Here is a 21,609-nt window from a genome sequence, read left to right as displayed (position 1 = left end):
ATAGGAGTATCTTGTAGTCATCCAGCACCCTAATAGCTGAGAGAAATAAAACATAAAATAAAAAAAAACCCTACTATGGATCATCTTCACAAAAAATATACCGATTCCCGAGATTAAAATAATTTTCTTTTTTACCAAACATAAATATTTAAACTCTAAATAATTATTGGAATCAACATTTAAATTATTTAAAAATCCACATTTGCACCATAGCTTGTTTGGCTCAGTGGATAGAGCATCAGCCTATGAACTAAAGGGTCCCAGGTTCGATTCCGGTCAAGGGCACATGCCCAGGTTGCAGGCTTGATCCCCAGTAGGGGGGCATGCAGGAGGCAGCAGATCAATGATTCTCTCTCATCATTGATGTTTCTCTCTCTCTTCTTCCCTCTCCCTTTCTCTCTGAAATCAATAAAAATATATTTTAAAAATAAGTAAATAAAATAAAAATCCACATTTGCAAACTAAAATAGGCTTTTCCTTCTTGAATCATATATTTCAACAGGTTCTTTAAAATGTTTTCCATCTAGGACACTGGGCTAATCAGCTGCTGAGTAGGATTAAGTAATCAACTGCTTATCAATTAAAATCAAGTTCATGCACTAATAATATTTTTTAAAAGACCTTAAAGGACAAGTGTTTCCTAAGGTTATGAAAAGATGATAAATCTTACCTCTTCATCCACATGATCTTGGCTGGACCTTTCCTCCTTGGTCCTTTGGGATGCTATTTCCATGGCCTTGGAAAGAAAAACTATTACTTTCCTTCACATTCAACCTACAGAAAATACATCCATTTCCCAATTTTAGTATAAATCTGTTCTAATCTTTCTTAGTAGTATCTCTTCACATTTCTAAAAAAAAAAAAAAAAAAAAAAAAAAGGACTTAGTGTCCTCTAGTGGTCAGTTTAGCTTTCCGTGTTAAACCTCACAAAAACGGTTGCCATCAACCCAGAAGTAACAGAATAAAACGAACTTCTCTAACCTCAGGGAATCCCTAGCCCCTTCCTCAAACATTACTTTTACTAATTCTAAACAATTAGAAAAAATACCTAATAAAGGAAAACAAAGAACCAAAGAATGAAAGAACCATTCCTTAGCTCTTCAGCAGCTAATGAAGGCAGTCAATGAGAAAGCGAATTGTTCTCTAATTTGAGTATATGGCTCTAATGCCACTGCAGCATAAACCACCAAAGAAAGCAATCTGAACAATAACTGACACTAAAAATGTAATAAAGATTCTATAGGATTCTTCTGGCTTGTTAAACTGTAAAACTGAAAATCTGTTCTCTATCTATTTAGAATATACAGAAAAAAGGAATAGATGTTCTAGGTGGTTTTTTCTTTAAGGTAAGACACTAAAATAAGTGTTATAGAATTTAGGAATAAAAATGATGTGATACATATTCATTCAATTAATATATGTGATTACTTACTATTACCAGGTACAAATTAGGTACTGGCAATACAGGAATAAAACCTCTGCCTGGCCAGTGTGGCTCAGTGGTTGAGCATTGACCCATGAATGAGGAGGTCATGGATCAATTCCCATTCAGAGCACATGCCCAGATTGTGGGCTCGATCCCCAGTAGGGACCGTGCAGAAGTCAGCTGATGGATGATTCTCTCTCATCACTGATGTTTCTCTATCTCTCCCTCTCCCTGCTTCTCTCTGAAATCAATGAAAACATGTATTAAAAAAAAAAAAGACTAAAATTCCTGTCCTTTAGGAGTCCATAGTCAAAGTAGAGACTGACAAAATAAATTTTTAAGAAACTTTATATATTAACTGATACAGTGTGACTACTTCAATTATAGTTACACTAGAGGCCAGGTGCACAAAATTTATGCATGGAGGTGGGAGTGTCCTTAATCCAGCCTGCATGCTCTCCAATCTGGGACCCCTCAAGGGAAGTGTAACTGCTCTCTCACAATGCAGGATTCCTGGCTCCCAACCACTAGCCTGCCTGATTGCCCCTAACCATTTCTGCCTGCCAGCCTGACCACTCCCTTGCCAGCCTGATCAATGCCTAACTGCTCCCCTGCTGGCCCGATTGCCCCTAACTACCCTCCCCTGCCAGCCTGGTCACCCTAACTGCCCTCCCCTGCAGGCCCAAACACCCCTAACTGCCTTCCCCTGCAGGCCTAATTGCCCACAACTGCTCTCCCCTGCAGGCCAGTCACCCCTAACTGCCCTTTCCTGCTGGCCATCTTTGACCTCATTGGGGCAGCCATCTTGTGTGTTGGAGTGACAGTCAATTTGCATATTACCTCTTTATTATATATGTCTAGGAGCCCAATGCACGAGTACATGCATCTTGAAAGGAACTGTGGGCTACGAGGCTACAAGGGGCACCTGTGCGGGTCTCGGCCCATCCTCTGAGGCCCTGCTCACCCCTCCCACCGTGGCTGCCAGTCCCGTCTGCCAGCAGCACCACTCCAGTATCAGCAGCAGGAGCAAGCAGGGCCAGCGCCATCGGTGGGTGCAAGTGGCAGCTGCTGCCCCAATTGCCCCTCAGGAGCAAGGGAAGGTGAAGAAGCCCTCAGGGGCGATAGGGACCAGCAGCCACTGCTTGCACCAACAGTGCCGAGTGATCAGGACCGGCTAGCAGTGGGTGCGAGCAGGCGGCCACCAGCAGCAGGTACAAGTGCTGAGCAGGACTGAGGTGCGAGGGAGCAAAGAATTTTCAGTAACCACCAGAGGCTCACCTCTATGACAGCGACCAGCATCCCACCTTGGTCTGGCACCCCCATTCACCTGCCACCATCCCACTGTGGCCAATGCCCGCCATGTTCTGCGCTCTGCAGCCTGCTGCCTATGCCCGCCATGTTCCATGTGCACCCTCTGGTGGTCAGCACATGTCATAGCGACTGGCTGTATGGCCGTTTGATCTATTTGTATATTAGGGTTTTATAGAGAGAGATAATATGAAAATATTTGTGTATCTGTATTCTCTTAATCCAACCACTGTTGAATTGGAAATATTTGAGCCCAGGCTAGTGCAGCTCAGTTGAATGTCGCCCAGGACACAGATTGCAGATTTGATCCCTAGGTCAGGGAACATACAGTGTGTTTTTATCTCTGTTTTCCTATAAAGTTGTTCCCTTGTAAAGCTGTTGTTAACCTTTTTCTTCTGACAAGAAAGTATAAAGAAAAAGAACTTTTTTAACTAAAAATAATATGATTAAAAACAGACAAAAGACTTTAATAGACCTGTCTCTAAAAAAGATATACAAATCTATGGACGAATGATGATAGTAGCTGCACAACAATGTGAATGTTCTTACTGCCACTGAACTGTACACTTAAAAATGCTTAAAATGGTAAATTTTATGCTTTGTATATTTTACCACAATTTAAAATTTATCTCTGTTTTCCTATAAAGTTGTTTCCTTGTAAAGCTGTTGTTAACCTTTTTCTGTGATTTAGAAAGGCCTATGAAAAACAAAGGAAAGGAATTAATGACCAAAGGCTAACAACAGGTTTCTTACTAAATTTCCATAACTTTGACAACGATGTAATCTTGCCTAATGATTAAAGTCAAGAAACCTGGCTTTACAGTTGGCTTTTTACTATACTTTTGATTTTTTCCATCTGTGAAATCAAAGATAAAGGTTTCAGGAAACTGTCAAATGAACAAATATTATGCGGAGCAATTTAAGTCCTCAGAAGTGCCATAAATCTGAATTACTACTGTTATTTTCTATTTTTTCCTCCCTTGCCCCATCTCACCTTTGAGAGATAAGCATCCATGTTCTCTTGTGTAATTGATGGGTCTGTGACAAATTCAAAGAGCTCCCGCACAGTCATCACAGCAACGTTGTGCTTTAAAAAGAAATCTGTCAGAAGAAAAATGTGAATAACAGCTTTACAAGGAAATAACTTTATAGAGAAACAAAGAAATAAAAACATACCATCTGCCAGCTACTGGCGGATCACTGCATCAAATAATTCAGTGCCAAAATTTTATATCAACACTGTAACAGAGTGTAGAATCAACACACACAAACAAGCTGGGAGAAAACTACAATTTTCACTCACCATTGACATTGGCACAATCTTTTCTCAAGAACTCCAAGGCATGTGGGTGATCATGCTCCACAGACTGAGAGACGTCAATGATATACACACCCCCACCACTGTACCTGCGGGCCACACAGGCAGGGATGTGAGAAACACCAGGGATGTACACACTTCCATCCACTATGGTGCTGTGAGGGCTTAATTCAATGACTAAGGCAGGAAACACATCATACACTGTGACCATGTGGAAGCCAACTTTAAAACGTTAAAATTTACTATGACATTTTGGAATTGGAATTTTATTTTTTTAAAGGACATGAAACTACTTATGTGAGGCTCCTAAGGGACAAAAGATACTCACAGCATGTTAAATTCACTGAGATCTGCATGGACCAGTCTGGCATCCTGATACATTATTCTCATGTATTGAATGACCTGCAGGTACAACTCACGAGCCTTGGATTCCGATAACTGGATGTTTTTCAAGAGGGGTGCTGGCCTTTAATAAGAATAAAATAAACAATGAAAATAAACTGATGGGACCAAGTTTTCTTGCTTTATACTACATTTATTACAGGCACTTCTCTTCTACAACTCATCATTGAGCAACCTGGCTCACTATAAATGCTCCTTTCCAGAAACTAGTCAATAAACAGGTATTGTACAAAATAGTCCTCAAAACGTACTATAAATTAATAACTATACACTAATACAATGGAAGAGTCATAAAAATATTCTAAGATTAAACTAATTCAAAACAATTAAAAATATAATTCTGAATATATACTTATTAGGCCATCCACATACTCACATGTCATCTTTACCAATGAAACCCATGACGAGAACATGACTTCGTAGCAGGATGGGTTCTGGGCATGGGATCCCTGCTGTGTTCAGCCTGTGATATTAAAACAGATGAAAGGACAAATGAAAAGGCTAAATACAACATCTAAAACAATTATAACTATAGTACACAAGATTAATATTGCTATTAGGAAACAGCTCCAGGATCTTCCAATTGTATTACTACTGTGTTTCAAAAACTATAAGACACATGTGATTTTAACTGGGACCATCATGCACCATCAAGAATGACAAAACACTGGCAATTCAACAACAGTATCACATAGTCTCTAACACCCAATCCAATTCCAGAGATGTTAAACTATGAAAAAAATGAGTCTCAGAGTTGATGAAATATAACAGATGTGTCTGCAACGATCTTTCGAACTGATTAGCCTGAGCAATGATTAGTAAAAACAGCTGAACTCATACCTAATAGCTGAGCACACCCAAATTTCAGAAAGGCTTTTAAAACAATCATTAATACCTACTTAATATTAAAATAGCCAGCGGATGTCACTTATTTACAGCAGATAAGAAGGTGTCAACTCAGAGAATATATGTGTCCAAAATTGGACTGAAATAAAAAAAAGGAAACTGATATAGAGTTTTGGACTTAACAAAACTAAAACTCTAATACCTACTTTAAAATTATCCATCATTCTCAATTTAATTAAGTCATTTGCCTGCTTAAGATTCTGTAACAGCTCCTTATCATCCTCAGTATCAATTCTAAAAGTTTTTACATGGCTTCTAAGGCTCTTTAAATGACCCAGACAAGATACAGTGGCTCCTTCTTGTCTAACTTCCCTCAGTAGATCTAATGAACCTGAACAGCCCATTGGGCCCCTAGATTTAAACAGAACCACTGGGATCTATGGGTGGGAAAGAGCTGAAGCCAATGTGCAGGGCACAGCACAGACACCCCCAGTCACCTGATCAAGTTCCTCATTTCTTTTTCTGCCCAAGTTTTCACCATCTTCCTGGGGTTTCCTTTACAATAGCCATGACGAAATCTTGAACAAGAAAAAGATTTGTTATTTAAATCATTCCATTCTAATAATAGTTTTTATTTTTTAGGATATAGAAATTAAGCTAACTGAAGAAAAAAATCTGAGCTCACCTGAATTCTCCACTTACATACTTATCCCGATCTTTGAACACCAAAATAGAAGTTTTATAAATTTTGATTGCTCTGCTCTCTCCATTTGTTGTGCTGGCATGGTATACATTAGCCTATTTTAAATCAAAACCAAAGAAAATTAAATTTGTGTTAAATAACTACAGTGTTTTACTTTTTCAATCTATTTGATTCTATGTTCAAAAGTTAAAAAAAAAAAAGTTGAATTAACTGAAATAATAGGCATAAGGAACATCATCTTTTGAATATATGAATTAAAATATAAACCATCATACCAAAAGACACAGTAAGTATATCTCCAATTACACATATAGCAAAATCCAACTTAAATACATGTAAGAAGTGACTTAAAACATTTTTATATCTTAAACATGTGGAAAATAAATGAAGACAGTCTCACATCACATGATTTATAAATTGAATTTTAGTAAGAACTGCTTCCCATTGAATGAGTTGCTAACTTAAAAACACGCTTGTCTTTCTGCATATCCATATACAAAGAAAAAAATGAGAACGACATTAGCTGACTACAGAAAGTAGACCATACCCCTTTACCCCAATTAGTACTATTTGATTAGGACTCAGGCCTGCAGTAACTTGACCATCTAAGTGTACTGCTGAGCACAGCTAGTTGGACTCATGATACATTAGAGTAATGGCAGTAGAGAATAGGCATAATTATGTGCACAATTTCCTACCGTTCCATAAATATTAATAAAACCATTTTTAGAAACACAGATTAAACATCTTGACTTTTATATAGGAACTGACTTTCTTTTTAAAGGAACATTTTAATTACAAAATGCCTTAATTCATTTCTTGTCTGAAATAAGAAAACTAACATGAAAACATTCAGGCATCCAAAGAAAAGCTTACTTCTTTTCCTGTGCTAATGCAGCCATTTATCTCTGCTATGATTCCTCTAGTCAACATCTTGAATAATATCATTCGTGTTCTGGGATCCAACACCTAAAAAGAGATGCCAAAAACAGAATTTCAGAAAGAAAAACCAATTATTTCTCATTGAAGAATTTGACAATTAATAAACTGGAGAGCCTAACTGTAGCATGCCATCCTGGTTGGGTAAATGAAAGTTGCTATTTTGGTACTTTCATTCATTCTAATTTTTAGTAAAGAGAATGTGAGGTGGAGGCCACAGGAACCATAGAGACAACAAACCAGAGAGACAATTAACTTATTGTTCATTCAGTCATAGAAATCAAAGGCTACCAAGTCCAACATATGTTAATAGAAACACAAAGCAAACTATATAAGCAACTTTACATTTTCTAGTTTACCACATTAAAAAATGTCCAAGATAACAAGTAAAATTAGTTTTGATACAGTTTTTAACCCAATAAATTTAAAACACTACCATTTCAACATGTAATCAATATTTAAAAACTTAGTAAGAGATTTAACATTCTGTAACCATAAGTCTTCAAAATCCAGTGTGTATTTACATTTATGGCATATGTGTCTCATTCAAATCTGCCACATTCCAAGTGCTTAGTGGCCACTCTATTTGAAACAGGAGTCAGCATCCTATAGCTAATGACTGAAATTCAGGCTGCAGTCTGTTTCTCTACAGCCTACAAACTAAAAATTGTTTTTATATTTTAAAATATTTAAGGAAGGAAGGAAGGGAGGAAGGGAGGGAGGGAGGGAGGGAGGGAGGGAAAGGAATTGTAAGCCAAGTCTAAAGTATTTATTCTTTAGTACTTAAAAGTTTGCAGCTCCTTGCTATAGATGAGTAAGTCAGAAAAAGGGTTTCCTTCCAAGTCAGAGTTGTCAATTTTGAAGAAAAACTTCAAAGCCCAGCCAGCGTGGCTCAGTGGTTGATCATCAACCAATGAACCAGGAGGTCATGGTTCGATTCCCAGTCAGGACACATGCCGGGGTTGCAGACTCAATGCCCAGTGGGGCCATGCAGGAGGCAGCTGATAAACGATTCTCTCTCATCACTGATGTTTCCATGTCTCTCCCTTTCCCTTCTTCTCTAAAATCAATAACACTATTTTAAAAAAATAAGACCTCAGTCTTCTTTAACAAACAGGAGACAATGAACTAAAGCCTGCTCCAAGTCCAGTTCTGAAACTGAAGCAACTAAATATCTACATGCAATGTCAAGGAAGACCGCTCCTCATGGCTCAGACAGACCCTCTAGCTCCATAAAGTGAGACAGTGTCAAATGGCCAAATCAAATTATATTCTAGAGTAGGGATGGGGAACATCAAAGGCCTACAAAATCATTTGGTCCAGCCCTGCCAAAGCATTAGGGGTGAGCTAATTATATGTTTGGCCAAACAGAGCAGGCTAATTTTTAAGCTGATAATTTTGTATGGTCCGTGAATAATGTAAAAAAATATCCAAATAGCTCTTGGCAGGAAAAAGGTTCCCCACCCTTGCTCTAGAGTCTATTTTCAATGAGGTGGATGAGGTCATACCAGAACTTTAAGGTTAATAGAAATAAAATAATCATAAAAAACCGCAGAACTAAAACCCAAACTACATCCATAGTAATGGGAAGAGAATAAAAGTGAGCCGAAACCGGTTTGGCTCAGCGTTTAGAGCATCGGTCTGTGGACTGAAAGGTCCCAGGTTCCATTCCGGTCAAGGGCATGTACATTGATTGCGGGCACATCCCCAGTGGGGAGTGTATGAGAGGCAGCTGGTCGATGTTTCTCTCTCATCAATGTTTCTAACTGTCTATCCCTCTCCCTTCCTCTCTGTAAGAAATCAATAAAATATATTAAAAAAAATAAATAAAAGTGAGTGAGTAAGCCATAACTAAGAATCCTTCTCTATGGCACAGGTAAATTGTGGGGGTGTAAGCTGGTTGAACACAGGAATCCAGATAAAAACAGTAGTCAAGTTAGTGGGTAGAAAAGAGCAGCATATTAAAATGGCTTAAAAACAAAATAGGTAAAGAGAAATATAATAGAATAAACTTACAAATATATGTTTCATAAAAACAACTTGAGACTCAAGATACATATTCTCATTCAAAATTAATTTCAAAAGAGAAAAAGAATTTTCTGCCTGAGTTATTTTTAGGCTCTTTGAAAATTAAAGTTGCCTCATCTGTGTGTGTGGGTCCGTACTTTGTCTTCAATCACAAAAAAAAAGCATACACAAAAAATAAATTAGAGAACAATGGAGACACAGATCTCAGACCTGCTCCTGACTAAAGGTGAAATTCTTCAATTGCATAAATGGTTCTAGAGCTCACGTACAGTGTTACTTCTTTGGGGATTGGTATAAATAGTAAAAGGGGTACATATCTTAAACCAAGCGTCTGTAGGTCAAAGGAATACTACTCCAAAACGTATTTGTACATATGGGTGTGGGCAGGGAGAAGGTGATAGGCTGCAGTAGCAATGTTCTAACCTTATGATTTGGTTCACATAAAAAATCTGGGTGAATACTAACATCCAATTACAACCCTCTACATGTGGGAAAAATAGGAGCCAACTTTCTCCCATTATTGAATAGAAAGAAACAAATAGAGAAACCAAGATGGCGGCGTAGGTGAGCAACTGGTCTGCTGCTCCCACAACAATTTAAAAATTAAAACTAATATGAAGGACATCTATCATCCAAAACCACGGGAAGGAGGTACTGGGTAGTTAATAGTCAACAATTAACATGCTAATAAGAGCAATGAGGGACCGATGGGGCTCTTAAAATGTGACCAGCTGGAGAAATGGAAGAATGGCAGGCCGGGAGCAGCCAGGCCCGGAGCAACAGCAGCCAGGCCCGGAGCAGCCAGGCCTGGAACAGCAGCAGCCAGGCCCGGAGCAGCCAGGCCCAGAGCAACAACAGCCAAGCCTGGAGCACCCAGGCCTGGAGCAGCCAGGCCCGGAGTAGCCAGGCCCAGAGCAACAACAGCCAGGCCCGGAGCAGCAGCAGCCAGGCCCGGAGCAACAACAGCCAGGCCTGTAGCAGCAGCAACCAGGCCCGGAGCAGAAGCCAGGCCCGGAGCAACCAGGCCCAGAGCAACAACAGCCAGGCCAGAAACAGCATCCAGGCCCAGAGCTTCCAGGCCCGGAGCAGCAGCAGCCAGGCCTGGAGCAACAACAGCCAGGCCCGGAGCAGCATCCAGGCCTGGAGCGTTGTAGGGTAGAACCCTGGGTTCAAAATGAAAGGAAAGAAGGAGCAGTGCAGCCAATTCAGGTGCCAGAGTGTTATGTCCGTCATCACAATGGACTCAAGAGAAGCTCCTGTGTCCCTTCACCCAAAAGGACTGAGAGTTGCCCAGACGACAGCAAAGTGGGAGAAGAAAACTGAAAGCTATGCAAGGGACTGAGGTGCCAAAATGGAGTCATCTGAAGAAATTAAAGACTGAAGTGGAAGCTACTTCTTTAATCATGTTCCTGCTCATGCTAGCATCTGTTAGCTTCCAGTCTTCTGCAAAGTCTTGTGCAGCAAGTCCAAGGACTCTGAGTAAATCTACACCAGCAACAAAAGAGACTCATTTAGTAGCTAAAAATATTAATATGTCCATAATTCTGATTTCTCATTTTTTTGTTTTGCATTGGCATTATTGCTATTATTTAATAGCCAGAGTTTTGCTCTTGACATTCAAGTTTTGAAAATAACATGTATGTAATTAAAAAAAAAAAAAAAGAAAGAAAGAAAGAAACAAACAAACAAACAAACAAGCACAACTTCTAAACCAAGTAAGGGATTTCTAATTGAAACTGTTAAGGCACTACCCATCTCTTTCTCACGCGGATTATCGCCCATCCTATATTGTGGCAGATACCTGACTATCTTCTGAGAAAGTTCACAAAATTCCTGCAGAACTTCTTTAAGACAAGAGAAAAGATTCTTGGTCTTATAATCAATTCTGCTTCCTCCTTGAAGATGAAAGCATTGTGTGGTGGCCTCACAGGGCTACAGAATGGAACAAGATTCAAATTTGCCTATTAATAGTCTTACCTAATAATACACAAACATGTAAATTGACCGCACCTCCAATACACCCACAGCCAATCAGAGTGAGTATGCAAATTACATGGCCAAAGATGATGGACACCCAGCTGCTCCAGGAGCGGAGTGGCCTGGCGGGGCAGGATGCCTGCTATTAGAGGGAGAGCTGAGGGCGAATGGATCTACAGGAGCGGAGTGTCGCAGTGAAAACAAGACTGCAGACACCTGAGTCTGCAGCAAAGATGAAGAAGGCAATCTCTGGCCAGAGCGAAGGCCTGGGTCTTGCGTGCCAAAGGAAAACCGGTATTAGAAGCCAAGGGAAGGAAGGCCTCTTGCAGGAATCTCTTTGTGCAACGGGCCTCTAGTTCTATTATAAAGCTAAATGTAGATTTCTAAATTCAAAACTATAAAAAGGCGCAGCTTTTTTTCTTATTTTTAATTTTTTTAAAATAAATCTTTATTGTTCAAATTATTACAGATGTTTCTCTTTTTTATTTTCCCCCATAGCTCCCCTCCACCAGATTCCCCACCCCACCCCATGCCCTTACCCCTTGCCACTGCCTTCATCCATAGGTGTAAGACTTTTGTCCAATCTCTTCACACACCCTTCAGATACCCTACCCCCTGAGAATTGCCAATCCACTCCCTTTCTATGTCCCTGATTCCATTATATTCACAGTCTATTCTGTTCTTCAAACTTTTCATTCACTTGATTTTTAGATTCACTTGTTGGTAGGTATGTATTTGATGTCTTCTTGTTGTACATAATTTTTATCTTTACCTTTTTCTTCTTCCTCTTCTTAAAGAATACCCTTCAGCATTTCATGTAATCCTCGTTTGGTTGTGATGAACTCCTTTAGCTTTTTGTTGTCTGTGAAGCTCTTTATCTGACCTTCAGTTCTGAAAGATATCTTTGCTGGGTAGAGTAATCTTGGTTGTAGGTTCTTGCTGTTCATCACTTTGAATATTTTTTGCCACTGCCTTCTGGCCTGCATAGTTTCTGTTGAAAAATCAGCTGACAGTCTTATGGGTACTCACTAGTAGGTAACTAACTGTTTTCCCCTCTTGCTTTTAAGATTCTCTTTGTCTTTTGCCCTTGGCAATTTAATTATGATGTGTCCTGGTGTTGACCTCTTTGGATTCCTCTTGTTTGGAATTCTGTGTGCTTCCTGGACTTGTAAGTTTATTTCTTTCACCAGGTAGGAAAAGTTTTCTGTCATTATTTTTCCTAATAGGTTTTTAATATTTTGCTCTCTCTTCTTCTGGCACCCCAAAAATTCGGATGTTGGTACACTTAAAGTTTTCCCAGAGGCTTCTTACATTATCTTTGTATTTTTTTATCCATTTTTTGTTTTAATGGTTGGATGTTTTTTGTTTTCTCATATTTCAGTTCTCTGGTTTGATTCTTGGGGTATGTTGATCTACAGTTGAGTTTCTGTATACTCTTTACTTCAGACAGTGTATGCTTAATTTCTGACTACTCCTTTTCCTTTTTTTTTTTTTTTTTGCATTCTCATTAAGGTCCTTGAAGGGTCTCATCAAGTTTCTCAGTGGTTTTCAGAAGATTCTTGAGTAACCTTATAAATGAGGTTTTGAAATCTAAGTCATCCCGTTGTTTGCTTTCCTCCATTTCTTTAATTCACGACATGTTTCTGTGTTTCTGCATTTTGGCTGCTTACCTGTGTTGATGGAGCAGCTTTGTGTGGTAGGTGACTTATAGGGGCCAGTAGCTCAGCCTCCCCAATCACCTGAGATGGATGGTCTTGGTACACCCCTTTGTGGGCTGAGTGCAAAGACTTGGTGTAGTTAAGCCTTGATTGCTGTTGGTACACTGGGAGGAATTGTCCTCCAGGCCAATTGGCTGTGGGTACCTGTTATATTTATCATGGAAGAACTGCTGCATTGGAGACATGCTTATGGTGCAGGACTTGCTTCTGTGGGGCTTTGGTGCTCACTGAGTCCCCCTTATGGATGTGAGGAGTTAAAATCTGGTGTCTCACACTGACCACTAGGTACACTGGCTTCAGGATCTCCAATGGGGTGCAGGTCAGCTACTGTCTGAGGCCACCCTGCAGAAGCTACAGTGAGAACTACAGTTTTCTCCTCTTTGCTTGGGATTTGAAAGTTTGGGAGCTGTCTGAACAGGGTTGCAAGTTTGGTTAAGCTGTGACGGGAAGGCCATTCATATGCAAAAGCTGCTGCTTGGAGCTTGTGTGAGTTTGTAGGTTATGCGGGGTGGGGTCTCAGGGCATCACTAGGCTAGAGTGTGGCAAACAGCAACTGAATCACACCAGACAGGGCACAAATACTTCTTGATCCAATAAAACTTTGTGCCGTTAGCAATTATCCCTGCATGCAGCTCTGCAAGCAAGCCACCCTCATTTTCCGGCCCAATGGCACAGTCCAGCTTCTCCCCATAGATGTCTGGGTCCCGCACCTCTCCCCAGAAACTGAGTTTCAGAGAAATCAGGAGCTTGTCTCTCTTTGGGTTGAAAAAAGCAATGCCTGCCACCAGCACGTATCACGCGGGCCCCCGTACCTCACCTTTTCAGTGTTTGTGCACTGTATGCTCTTTTTCTCTTTCCTTCTGGTTGTAGACCTTCCACTCAGCCAGCCCTCCCTTGGCTCTGGATAATGGGTGTTTTGTCTTTTAGTTGTAGTTTTGAAATTGTTGTGCAAGGCAGCAGTTTAAGGTGTTTACCTACACTGCCGTCTTGGGTTCTCATTCAAGGAGTAGTTATATACAGGAATAATTTTAGACATTAGCATTAGCATTTTAATATTAGCATTAAGCAAGAAGGATAAAAGCAAACTATAATTCGAAGAAAAATGTTATTTTAAAAACTTAAAAAAAAAAATTGTACCTGTTCTACCGTTGCTCTGTCTGCCTTATCTTTGATGCGATACCTAACCAAAAACAAAAAGTATAACTGATATTCAAAATTCAGTCACAGAAGCCAAATAAAAAGTTCCTATATGTATATCATTCCATGAAATTCCTAAGTAGGTAGTTTCTTTAGTAACTAAAATTTCAAAATCTCATAATTTCATCACTCACTGAAATGTATTTCATTTCCCCTTAATAAGCAATTCCATTCCGTAGGGTAAAAGGAGCATATTTGCAGGAAAAAAATTATATCCATGATTTAGGAACATTAAATAAAAAAGATAGATATGGTAAAATGAGCTATGCTATAAAAAGGAAAAGATCAAGTCTGTACTGTCCTTCAAACATCTAGTACAGAATTAAAGTCAACATGCTTTCTCTTTAGTCCTTTTCTTCAGATACAAGATACCATTTCAAGACAGTTACTGAGGTCTATATTAAAATGCTTCAGTTCACACACTAAGTGACTCAATTAGCACACAAATCTAAATTAATAAAGATTCAGGTAATTGAATAAAATAACAAATGACTGGGTTGTTTCTCAAAAAGTTAGGATCACTTTGGCCTAGCAATAAACCATAAGAAAACTGGTTTTTAAGTTCAGTTCTAGTACTGCTAGTTATATGATCTTAGTGTTTGCTTCTATAATATATTGTTAATGTCTTAAGAGTTAACAGTATATAGAAATTAGCCAGAACTTAAACAACTGGTTTTTAGAACAGAAGTGTAAATATAATCTTTTTTCGGTTATACCATTTAAAATATATATATTATGGATAATTTTTAAATAAATTCTAAAAAGGGAGAATTTTTATGCTAAGATTTTGACCTTTTAACAGTTTAAACATTTAAACAGAAATTTACTAACACTGTTATCCTAAGACCACATTTGTGAACAAAGATATTTAAGCTAAAAAAAAAAAAAAAAAAAATTAAATATACAAAATATACACCCCAAAACAAAATACCATCCTTTGTAATTAATGATGATCACAACACCACTTAATTTGTCTAGAATTAGTTGCTATCAGCCATGTTTTATAGTTAAAATATTACTTACATATCTGCTTCCTTTTGTCTAGACTTTTCAGTGACTTTATTTATGACAGAATCAGTAACATTTAGCTTATCTGAAAAAAGAAAAAAATCCACAATGTGAACAACATGTAAGATAGAAAGACATTAATAGTCTTTTTGAATAAGATACTTATATTCTCTTCCTTCTCTATTTTCTAACTATTTTCTTATACATAGAATGTATTTTAGTAATGAAAAGATTTTCATGTTTTTAGCCGAGATTGGTTTGGCTCAATGGATAGAGCGTTGGCTTGGGGACTGAAGGGTCCCGGGTTCGATTCTGGTCAAGGGCATGTACCTTGGTTGCGGGCATATCCCCAGTAGGGGATGTGCAAGAGGCAGCTGATCGATGACTCTCTCTCATCGATGTTTCTAACTCTCTATCTCTCTCCCTTCCACTCTGTACAAAATCAATAAAATATATTTAGAAAAGGTTTTAATGTTTTTAAAGATAAGCACTAAGTTGTGGTTTCTTGATAACAGGTGCTATTTTCATCACTGCAAGTGTAATTTTTGAGCACAGAAATCCAGATACAGAAACCCCTCAAAAATACTATATCGGCATATGCTGAATTTCAGATACTTAATATTTTTTACAACTAATATAAATAATGTAACTGCCTGAATTCCAAGTTTAATTCTAAAAATTTCAATCTCATTTCAAATTTTAAGTCCATGAAAGACAATGATAGGATATGAGACACTGTGCTAGATTTATAACAAGTTGATGTCTACAAGAGAAAGATAACTTTGTATTTTTCTCAAAACATTCTGATTCCTTATATTCAAAAGCTCACTGAATGATTAATGCCTACATAAAATGTCTCTGGCAAACAAAATGTAATTATATTCAACATTCTAGTATTTTCAACATCCTACTATGAGATAATACAACTACAAAAATCTAATACAAAACAGACAATAACTTGAATATATTTGAAACTTTGTATTCGTACAACAGAGTAGAAAAAGAACTAAAAACCATAAGATAAAATAAAATCTTTCCTTTGAAACAATATTTTTAAATTACTAAGTTCTTTTCTCTAAGCAATATTCAGTCAGTAATACCAATTACACTTTTCTTTCTTTTTTTTAATTCTCACACAAGGATATGTTTTTAATTGATTTGGAAGACGAAGAGGAAGGAAGGGAGGGAGAGGAAGATGAGAGAGGGAGAAGAAACATCAATGTGAGAAATATCAACTGGTTGCCTCCCACAAGCACCCCAACTTGGGATCAAACCCACAATCTACTACTAAGTATGTGCCCTGACCAGAAATTGAACCTGTAACCTTTTGGTGTATGAGATGATGCACCAACCAACTGAATCACACCAGCCAGGGCACAAATACTTCCTGATCCAATAAAACTTTGTAACACTTCTTGTGTTTTTTTAAGAATTTCCTCATAGCCCAATGAAGAAATATATTTTACAAACTCACCTAGATTAATTTTATTCTCATATTTCCGTAAGGCCTTGTCTGCTGGAGTAGACATTTTGGCTGAATTATAGTTGGAAGGCTGTCGATTTGCCTAGAAAAAATGAGTTGCAGAATTTTAGGTACTAGTTATAAATATAAATCTAAGTTTCATCACCACATTTTTCCCCCTTAGTTCATTGTTAAGTATTAAATCATCAATACTTAGAGGAGTACACTAAGGAAAGGTAAGAATCAATCAAATTTGCTCAAAATTATTAAAAAGGCATTTGAAATAGATGATTAAAGTTCCTGGCTAAAACAGAGTCTGGGGGAGATTCAACATTGTGGCTGGCAGGACAGCAGTGAGGAAGAGTGAGTGAGCAAAGGAGTGAGAAGGTAGTGTGCAGACTTGCATGGTGTGTGTGAGTGTATGAGTGTGCGTGTGTGCGTGTGTGTGTAAGAGACACTTAGATCTTGCAAGAGTCTCAGGGGCCAAGGATCGGGTACTTCTGGACAAAGAGCCCCTGCTAACGCCACGGGCACTCCCTGGGCGGATGCGGCTCTGGCATGGATACCCCACCATCTTGAAGGGAAGAGCAGCAGCAGCCGGAAGCACAGCCTCACCACCACCCAGACTAGGCATGGGCAACACCCCGGATCCGTGCAGTGAGCTTCATGCCAATGGGATCCCCCACCACGGGCTCCAGGACCCCGCAGTTAGTTGCAGAGTCACATGCAAAATCTACCACGGTCTCGGGAACCCCATAGTGAGTAGCATGTGAGCGGCGACTTTGTAAGTAACCCCACCAAGGCTCCAGGACCACATAGTGAGTCTCCAGCAGTGAATCCCCTGCCAGCAGGCTCCAGGACCTCACAGGGAGTCACATGCCAGAGGGGCACTGTGCGCATACCCCACCGCCGATCCCAAGCACCAGCAGCTGACACCTGGGGGACAAGATCCAAGGAGGATCAACTCAGGACATAGACAATCAAGGCATGAGACTCAAGGCAGACCCAGCCACTGAGATAAGGAGTTCCTGACCACAGGACTACCAGGGGCTTCAACCTCTTGGACCTCAATTAGGTTACCCAGGGCCAGAAAGGGACAGTGACTCACATTCACTTGCACTAGAGCAGCTTCCAGGAGGCCCAGGATAGACGCACTAAGGGACCAGATTCAACATCAGACCAAAATCCAATGAGCCCCAACCTCACTGGCAGTAGGTCAGAGGGGAGATCCTTCTGACAAACAGGACATTAATAATCAAGTCTCAATTAAAACAGGAGAACTCAAATAACACACACAAAGGGCACTCTTAAAGCATCCAGCTCAGGTGAACAAAGAGATCACACACTGGACCCCTGAAGATACTTTCTATATTAGGCCAGCCCAAAGACTGGGGGCACAACAGTTCTATCTAATACATAGAAGCAAATACAAAAAGACAGCTACAATGAGGACACAAAGCAACCCTCAAATGAGAGAAAAGGAATCTTCAGAAAAAGAACTATATGAACTAGAAGCAAACAACCTATCAGACATAGAGTTCAAAGCAAAGGTAATAAAGATGCTTAAGGAACTTAGTGTAAATTACAACAGCATGAAAAGGAAAACAGAGGCCATGAACAAGAACCAAAGGGTTAGAAGAATGATATACCTGACATCAAGAACACACTGGGAAGTATTAAAAGTAGACTGGATGAAGCAGAGGATTGAATCAGCAATTTGGAAGAAAAGGTAGAAATAAATACACAATTAGAGCAGCAAATGGAAAAAAAGAATTAAAAAGCAGGAAGATAGATTAAGGGCACCCTGGGACACTATGATCTCCCTGCATGATCTACAATAATAATCTGCTTCGTGTTGATATTTACTTTTGTATTTCTGACAATTACCCAAAAGAGAAGTTTGAGTGCTTCACTGGGCTGGAAAAAGTTTAGCTAAATCAGAAAGCAGGTCTAATTAAGCAAGTTTATTCTATATCTATGAAAGGCTAAGTCGACTCGTGCATGCGCAATAACATATAAAACTCTCACTGGTGCCAATCGTACGTGTGTGTTTCCATCTGTCACTGTCAATCATGAATTTGGTTGACACTTCTATTATAGAGAAAGGGCGAATAGCAATATTAAAATATTTCTACTAACTAATTTCCTTTCATTCTGCATGAATTCGTGCACCAAGTCACCAGTCAATAATCACCTTAAAAATTAAAAGATAAACTGCTCCAATCAAAAGACATAGGGTAACTAAATGGATTAGAAAACATGACCCATATATATGATGTCTTGTTACAAGAGACCCACCTCAGAACAAAAGACACACAGACTGAGAGTAAAGAGATAGAAAAACATATTCTATGCAAATGAAAAAGGAAAAAAAGCTAGGGTAGCAATACTCACATTAGACAAAACAGATTTCAAAACAAAGGCCATAACAAGAGACAAAGAAGACCACTACATAATACTAAAAAGGATTATGTTCAAGAAAACATAATATTCTAAATAATAAAAGACTAATATGCAAATTCACCAAACGGCAGAATGACAGTCGCTATGATGCACACTGATCACCAGGGGGCAGATTCTCACTGCAAGAGCTGCCCCCTGGTGGTCAGTGCACTCCAACAGGGGGAGCACTGCTCAGGCACAAGCCAAGCTCACGGCAGGCAAGCAAAGCAGCAGTAACAAGAGTCTCTCCCAACTCCATGGCAGCACTAAGGATGTCCGACTGACACTGAGCTGTCAATCAGACATCCCAAGGGTTCCTGGGCTACAAGAGGGCTCAGGTCCAGCTGTGGGACACCCTCCCCAAGTGCACAAATTTTGTGCACCAGGCTTCTAGTATACTAATAAACAGATAATATGCCAATTAAATCGGGAGACCTTCCAGACGTCCTTCCAGACAATGCCATGGTGGCAGGGCTGAGGCAGAGGTGATCAGGGATAATCAGGCCAGAAGAGAGCAGTTGGGGGTGATCAGGCTGGTGAGGGGGACAGTTGGAGGCAAACAGGCTGGCAGGAGGCCAGTTGGGGGCGAGCAGGCCGGTGGGGGGAGAGGGGAACAGTTGGAGGCGAGAAGGCCAGAGAGAGGGGAAAGTTGGGGGCAAGCAGACCACTAGGCAGAGTGGTTGGGGTGATCAGGCAGGCAGGCAAGCAGTTAGGAGTCAGCAGTCCCAGACTGCAAGAGGGATGTTCAACTGCCGGTTTAGGATCGATCTCACATGGTTTTATTATTGACTAGTGACCTGGTGCATGAATTCATGCATATTGTAAGAAAATTAATTAGAAGAAATATTTTAATATCGCTATTTGCCCTTTCTCTATAATAGAAGTGTCAGCCAGGAGTCGAATATCCCCTGAGGGGTCCCAGATTAGAGAGGGTGCAGGCCGGGCTGAGGGACACCCCCCCACCATGAACAATTTTCGGGTACCAGACCACTAATATATATATATATATATATATATACACACACACACACACACATACATACACACATACATACACACACACACTGAGTGACCAAATTATGATCTCTGAACACATAATAATCTGGCTATTTAGTGTATATCCTATATATATAAAAAAAAGGCTAATATGCAAATTGTACCTTCAACCAGGAGTTCAACCAGCAGGCAGGCCAGCCAACCACCCATGTCCCCTCCTCCTGGCAGATTGGCCAGACTTCACCCATGCACGAATTCATGCATGGGGCCTCTAGTATGTATACAAACACACACACACACACACACACACACACACACACTAAAGGTCTGGTGCACAAAATTTGGGAGGGTTGTCCCTCAGCCCAGCCTACACCCTCTCCAATCTGGGACCCCTTGAGGGATGTCTATCTGCCCATTTAGGCCTGATCCTGGACATCCCTCTCACAACCCAGGACTGCTGGCTCCCAAATGCTCACCTGCCTGTCTTCCTGATTGCCCCTAACTGCTTTTCCCCCAAAGCCTGATCACCCCTAACCACTCCCATACCAGTCTGATTGATGTCTAACTGCTCTCTTGCCAACCTGTTTGCCCCCACCTTCCTTCCTCTGCCGGCCTGGTCATCCCTAACTGCCCTCCCCTGCAGACTTGATTGCCCCCAACTGCCCTCCCTTGTAGGCCTGGTCCCTCCCAACTGTCCTCCCCTGCTGGCCATTTTGTGTCCACATGGGAGCAGCCATCTTGTGTGTTGGAGTGATGGTCAATCTGCATATTACTCTTTTATTAGGTAGGATAGAGTCCTGGTGCATGGGTGGGGGCCAGCTAGTTTGCCCTGAAGGGGCATAATAAAGGCCATATATGTATGACAAACCCACAGCCAAAATCATACTCAATGGGTAAAAATTATAAGAAATTCTCTTAACATAAGGAAAAAGACAGGGATGTTGGCTTTTACCACTCTTCTTCAAGACTAGAGGCCCAGTGCACGATTCATGCACCAGTGGGGACCCTCAGCCTGGCCTGTGCTATCTTGCAATCCGGGATCCCTTGGGAAATGTCAGATAGCCAGTTTCAGCCCAATCCCTGGAGGCCCAATCCAGATAGGAGGGAGCCTAATCCTGTGCATTGAGCATCTGTCCCCTGGTGGTCAGTGCACGTCACAGTGTCTGGTTGACCAGTCATTAGGTCGCTTAATAACAGAAAGTTTTATGATCTCAGTTTTAAGCAACCACACAAGAAGAAAAAAATAAAAGGTATCCACATGGAAAAGGAAAAAGGAAAACTGTCATTATTTGCATATGACATGATACTATATATATAGAGAACCCTAAACATTTCACCAAAAGACTACTGGAACTAATAAATAAACTCAGTAAAGTAGCAAGATACAAAATAAATATTCAGAAAACAAGTTATATTTTTATACATCAATAATGAACTATCAGAGAAGGAAACTAAGAAAACAATTCCATTTAGAAGTGCATAAAAAAAAAATATCTTGGAATAAACTTAACCAATGATGTAAAAGACCTGTATTCAGAAAATTGTAAGACACTGATGAGAGAAACTGATGAAAAAAAGAAAAGAAACTGATGAAGACACAAATACGTGCAAGCATCTACTATGCAAATTAACCATCACTCCACTACACAAGCCACGCCCACCATCCAGAGAAAGTATGCGAATTAACCAAACAAATATGGTGTTAAAGTTGCATAGACAGAGGGAGGGAGGAGTGAAGACTGAAGACAGCATAGAAGGAAAGGGAGGGAATGTGGAAAGCAAAGCAGCTGCGGTTGCTGGAGGGAAAGAACTGGCAACGCAGGCCGGGCAAGGTACACA

The 21,609-nt window shown here is 40.0% G+C and overlaps 1 protein-coding gene across 7 annotated transcripts in view; it reads right to left on the bottom strand.

Annotated features, from left to right (window-relative positions):
- The window catches only part of RIOK1 (RIO kinase 1), a 37,609-nt gene that overhangs the window by 7,017 nt on the left and 8,983 nt on the right, over positions 1 to 21,609 (bottom strand). For all 7 annotated transcript variants that reach the window (XM_045584242.1, XM_036444045.2, XM_036444044.2 and 4 more), the window contains 11 exons: positions 16,345 to 16,435; positions 14,886 to 14,955; positions 13,803 to 13,845; positions 6,880 to 6,972; positions 5,986 to 6,098; positions 5,798 to 5,878; positions 4,831 to 4,917; positions 4,381 to 4,518; positions 4,038 to 4,141; positions 3,729 to 3,835; positions 671 to 736 (listed from right to left, as the gene is read on the bottom strand). In XM_045584242.1, coding sequence (XP_045440198.1) covers positions 671 to 736; positions 3,729 to 3,835; positions 4,038 to 4,141; positions 4,381 to 4,518; positions 4,831 to 4,917; positions 5,798 to 5,878; positions 5,986 to 6,098; positions 6,880 to 6,972; positions 13,803 to 13,845; positions 14,886 to 14,955; positions 16,345 to 16,435 — 993 coding nt within the window. The remainder of the gene's footprint in view (positions 1 to 670; positions 737 to 3,728; positions 3,836 to 4,037; positions 4,142 to 4,380; positions 4,519 to 4,830; positions 4,918 to 5,797; positions 5,879 to 5,985; positions 6,099 to 6,879; positions 6,973 to 13,802; positions 13,846 to 14,885; positions 14,956 to 16,344; positions 16,436 to 21,609) is intronic.

Source organism: Pipistrellus kuhlii, unplaced genomic scaffold (assembly GCF_014108245.1).
Source record: "Pipistrellus kuhlii isolate mPipKuh1 unplaced genomic scaffold, mPipKuh1.p scaffold_m20_p_2, whole genome shotgun sequence".
Lineage (NCBI taxonomy): Eukaryota > Metazoa > Chordata > Mammalia > Chiroptera > Vespertilionidae > Pipistrellus > Pipistrellus kuhlii.
Note: the sequence above shows the minus strand (reverse complement) of the source record. Positions and strands in the feature narration are given on the sequence as shown.